Source organism: Nanorana parkeri, unplaced genomic scaffold, assembly GCF_000935625.1.
Source record: "Nanorana parkeri isolate BGI_ZX_2015 unplaced genomic scaffold, ASM93562v1 scaffold158, whole genome shotgun sequence".
In the NCBI taxonomy this organism is placed as follows: Eukaryota; Metazoa; Chordata; class Amphibia; order Anura; family Dicroglossidae; genus Nanorana; species Nanorana parkeri.
The window spans coordinates 1,438,319-1,443,782 of record NW_017306426.1 but is presented as its reverse complement, the minus strand read 5'-3'; the positions used below and the strand labels follow the sequence as shown (position 1 = coordinate 1,443,782).

The 5,464-nt window shown below is 40.2% G+C and overlaps 1 protein-coding gene across 1 annotated transcript in view; it reads left to right on the top strand.

Annotated features, from left to right (window-relative positions):
• RNF130 (ring finger protein 130) overlaps positions 1-4,424 on the top strand; it is a 240,657-nt gene extending 236,233 nt beyond the window's left edge. Inside the window, exon 8 of the mRNA XM_018554435.1 lies at positions 3,909-4,424. Coding sequence (XP_018409937.1) covers positions 3,909-4,018 — 110 coding nt within the window. The 3' untranslated portion in view covers positions 4,019-4,424. The remainder of the gene's footprint in view (positions 1-3,908) is intronic.
• Positions 4,425-5,464: the final 1,040 nt, after the last annotated feature.

Here is a 5,464-nt window from a genome sequence, read left to right as displayed (position 1 = left end):
CCCTGTACAACAACCAGATATTGCCGTTCCCTGGGTGATATGTGTGTGTGTGGGGGGGTGTACAGGGACAATGATGGCATGCTTGGACTTGTAGTTCCTTAGCTGATATATATGTATGGGGGTGGGAGGTACAGTTCCAGTGCATGTTTATATAATATGGGGGGAGGGGGAGGGGCGAAAAAAAATTTCTACCCCGGGCGCCCATAACTCTGGTTACGCCACTGCTTAGATTGTCAGCTCCTTGAAGGCAGGGACTGATGTGAATGTACAACTATGTAAACCGCTTCGTAAAATTGTCGCCGCTATATAAATACCTAAAACAAATAGAGTGATATCTGAGGAGGCCGTGCGTTGCATGCATTACTTTTTTCACTGCACAGCAATACAATGTACGGTATCGTGGTACCACACATTGTGCTGACCTGCAATGCACAGCCACTGTGAGGAGCATTGGGGTGCCATTCAAATGAATCTACAGCTAGCAATACCTGTATACTGTACCATTAGGAATCAATACATTTTAGTTTAGATCAACAATGGCAGTCTCTGTTAAAGTAAGCCTGCCATAAAAGAATTATGAGGGCTGCCAGTTCTGACCTCCTTCTGAAAATGCTTGTTGCATGTTTGTTTGGGTTCCGCAACTCAAATGATTTACAGCAACTTGCATTATCAGGAGGACAGCTTAGGAATGGCAGCCTCTAAACTTCTGTCATTTTCTTCAAAGAGTAGTGACATGTAGGGCCATATTTCTGAAAAGCCACTTTTAAGCCTGAGTCAAATGAGAAGGTTAAGAAGAAGTACTTATATGTAAATCTATCAACAGAAATGGAAGATGCACAAGGAGGAGCTTATTCATCGTACAACAGTTCAGCATTTGTTTCATCTTTCTGCATGCTCTTGATTGGTGGGCTGCATGGTCCAAGTGTAGCTTCACATGTATGATTGGTAGTATGTTTACTGGTTTTACTGTTCACTTGTGAAGTTAGATGAAGAGGCACTGTCATTTCCTTGTACCTTGTGTTGGAATATGTATACGAGAAAATGTCCCAGGCATGCAAAAGCATTACAGCCAAGCAACTAGTATTTTCAGATAAGAGATAACCAATGATAGTCTACAAACTCTTTTGATGTGTGTGTGTATACAGTATAGGAACATGTGTTAAAGTTGCAGTCCCTTTAAATGCTAACTTAGTCTTGAAGTGAATGCATAGCCAAAACTTTATATTTAATTTTGAATAGAGTAACGAAGGGTTAAATATTCCTGCCAGTTTATTTTTACTGTCTGTTGGGGAGGTTCTCCCTTCATTTCCTCTCCCAGAGTTACAAAATACATTCATAGTGTATACTGTACAAACAAATTGCCGTGAAGCGCTATAGTGTTCGGGTTTGGCCTGAAGAAAAGGTGGCAACCCTACAGAGACAGCAACAGGAAGTGAGCAGAAGTAAGCAGTTGTCTCCTGGAAACTTGACAGCAAGCTCTTATTCATACTGTATCCACAACTAAATAAAAGACGTTTTGGCTATACACACCTTATACGACTCTGGTGATAAGGGGTGTGTGTGCGTGCGTGCGTGCGTGCGTGCGTGCGTGTGTTATTCTGATACATGGCTGACTATGCCTATGTTTTCCCTTGAGAAATTACACTGCCTGTCCAAAATAAATAGTCAACACCTGGATTTAGCTAAGCAAATTGGTAAGAGCCTTCCGTTGGATAAGTGTCATGATTTGGGGTTGCTTCAGTTGGTCAGGTATACTTTCAGCAATGTTATGTCCCAAAAAAACGAGGTCAGCTGCCTACCTGAATATACTGAATGAGCAGGTTTTTCCATCAATGGATTTTTTTCTTCCCTGATGGCACGGGTATATTCCAAGATGACAATGTCAGTATTCATCGGGCTCAAATTGTGAAAGAGTGGTTCAGGGAGCATGAGACATCATTGTCACACATGAATCGACCACCACGAGTCTAGATCTTAACCCCATTGTGAATCTTTGGGATGTGCTAGAGAAGACGTTACTCAGTGGTCCGACTCTCCCATCATCACTACAAGATCTTGGTAAAAAATGAATGCAACTCTGGACGGAAATAAATGTTGTGACATTGTATACGATTATCAAAATGATGTGATGACGAATGTGTGCCGTAATCAGGATGTGTGCCGCTAAAGGCTGTCCAAGGAAATGTCAGAGTGCGTGTGGGTTGTTTTTGGACAGGCAATGTATTTTTGCTCAATGTGAAGCTGACCCACACTTCATGTCTGGACAAATTAAGAACAAGTTGTTCAGGTCTTTTAACCTTAAGATACAGATAAAATTGTGAAAATACTGTTATTGCAACTTTGCAAGCTTTATTAGAGAATTCATACACACACACACTAACACACTTATATGTACTGAATGTATATTTATTGTTTGTGTGCCTGGTATATGTGCAGCCAGTGTAGAGCTCCTGGTGTTTTACATTGTAATTGTGCTCCATCTGGTGACTGAAACTGGAAAAACATGTGTAGCATATAGATGTATTACTTACTATTATTAATATTGTTACAGTCAGTGGTTGTATTTGGATGCATATTTTATCATTACACATTATAGTTTGAGACATGCTATATGTATTCCTTTTGCCCTTATTAATGAGTTATATTGAAGCAACATGATCTGTAGCACAAAATAAGGGAGTATGAGGGGTTTAACAACAGCATTATAGTACATGATAAAACAAATCTGCTGCAAAAAGCTTACAATCAAATGTTTTGTCATATACCTAAAGTGTACAGTCTTCAGACCACTGTATCATTTCTCCTGATAATGGACTCACACCACTAACGATCCACAACTGACGAAAGCAAAAAGAGTCAGAGCAGAAAACCAGAGAAGATACGGCATGTTAAATATGTTCAAATAGATCTTGTGGGAATAGAAATATGGACGTCGCCATTGATGACTGGTTTTTAGAGGTACAGGCTCCAGAGCTGTCATTTTGGACAGTGACAGCTCCCATGTATCTATCGTCACTTGTTCCCTTTATTGATATCACAGTTCCTTATGTAGTCATTTTACATATAACCTGATAGGACCTGTAATAATATATCAGTATATCTACAGTTCTTAAAGTGGAACCACCCCAAACATGGACAACTCACATATAGTGAATCAGTTCACAGTATGAAAGGATGTCAGGTGCTTATTGTATAGTGATGAAGGGACCACCTGCACTCCATACATTGCTATGACCTATTCAGATAAGGTGGTGCTCGTAGCAATCCTTGCTGCATCCTCCTCGAGGAAGGGACCCAATGTGGCTTTATGACTGATGTGACACGTTTGCAAGAAAGCGGGATTAAGTTTGAATCCTGAACTTGTGTGTGCTGGTGAATTATCTTACAAATCCTTGAGGTACTAATTTCAGTTTTGGGCTGTGACTGTAAAAGATAGTAGATCTCTATAAGAACCATTCTTTTTCTTATCTTCCCAACACACATCCCTTAGATTTTGTTTTTATGTTTGTTTAAAAGAATATAAGTACGCATTAAATTCCCCGCATATGTAACAAATAAGCGGACATATATCAGGGAAAAGTGCCGGCCCTTTTGTAGCTTGGACTATCTGTACATCTCCCTTAGCTACCAATGACATTTGTCCTTACTGCCTAAGATGTGCATCCTTCATGTGATCGGTTACTCTGGGTAGCATTATCTTTTTTATATTATGCGACGATGGGATGTAGCCAAGACTCAGATCTCTGTAGGTTTGCTGACAGGAGGTACATTATGTTTTTATGTGTATTGGTTTTGATATTTGTTATTGGTTATTGGTTATTGAATTGTATTTGATCTTGCTTTATTTATACAAAGCTTATTAAACATTGCAGTCTAACCACTAGCTGTCTCTTATGTTGATATTACAGGTAGCCTCTTCTTCCATCGAAATTCGCTGTCCCCGCGGAGCATTGGCTACGACACAGAGCTGTCCACCATTGAACCCTCTCTTGACATCTATGATGAGAACAAAACCTGAGCCATCTTCTTCACCAGCCATTCTATCCGCAGCCCCTCTACCTCTTCCTGTATTTCCTTACACCCTATCTAATCTCCCCATTGTACGTTGACAACTCGTGCTGCCCTGTCGTGTGTCTGTGTCTGAACTGAAGAGTCGAACAATACAAAGCACAGTATCCCATCCCCTTCTGCCAATGGAACAGCTGCTGCATCATGGACTGCGAGCACTGGAGGAAGCACAAAGGAGGACAAGCAAGCCTGATGCTGTCCACTTCTATATCTTCTGCTATCAGTGTGTAAGAACTCCTAAGGAATACCTTTAGTGATATTTTTACTACAGTAGAACAGAAACTGCTGCCAAACCTCTGAGTAAGGTTCCATGGTTGGCTACGTGTCTCATTACTTGCTATCAGTGGATAAACAAAAAACATTCATACAGCAGATATTGTTCCGTGTCTGCCTTGAATTCTTCTTTTTGAGGGCTAATCCTTGTTTGCCTTTGGAGTGTGTTCAACTAATGGAGACAAAGACTTTCTCCTAGCCACAGATTTGCTTCTCCATTCATGTCATACAATGGTTGTAGGTATTTCTTGGACATGAGGGGTATGGGGACATTGGTCTTAATATCTACTGGGTTCATAAATATGCTTTTCTGGTAGTCATATTGGTGACAAACATTGTATGTAAGCACAAAATAAAAAAAAGAAATGACATCTGCAATTATAACTGAACTAAGAAAAAAGATAACATACCCTCTTATATTGGAGATCAGTGGATGGCATGTCCTGTTACTTTGGTGGTAAGTGAAGACGTGGACCCTTACATTGGTGGTAAGTGAAGTGGAAGAAGTGCCCTTTTTATATTGCTGATCAGTAGACAAATGCCCTTGGGGTAGATAAATGGGTTGGGGGTGGCACTCTACAAAAGAAATGTTTAGAATCCTGATGGTGTGGAAGATAGAAGCTCAATCTTGCAGCATCACCTTTGTATACAGGCTACTCCTAAACTACAGGTACCCTCTGCCTGCTGGGGGACCTTCTGTGAGAACTTGATATGTAAAACAGAATGGAGTGCCAAAAGGATCAGTCTGAAATGTTATCAGATATAGTTACATAGTATATAGTTACATAGTATATAGTTACATAGTATTTGAGGTTGAATAAAGACATAAGTCCATCAGGTCCAACCTATTGCGTGTGAAATACTTATTCTTAGTAGAGGTTGGTAACCAGCCTCTAATAACAAATAATTTGAATCTGAACATGTTACTGATTCATACTTTTGGTGCTTCATTCCCTTTCACAATTTAAACTTTTACATTGACAGTCATTGTTTTTCCCCTTAAGGAGGTGATCAGTGGGAAAAAGGGCCACCTCGCATGTGGTTATAAGTGGCAGGAAGAATGACTTCTTTACATTGGAGCTTAGTGGGAATAATGACTTCTTACATTAGATGGAGAATGCAG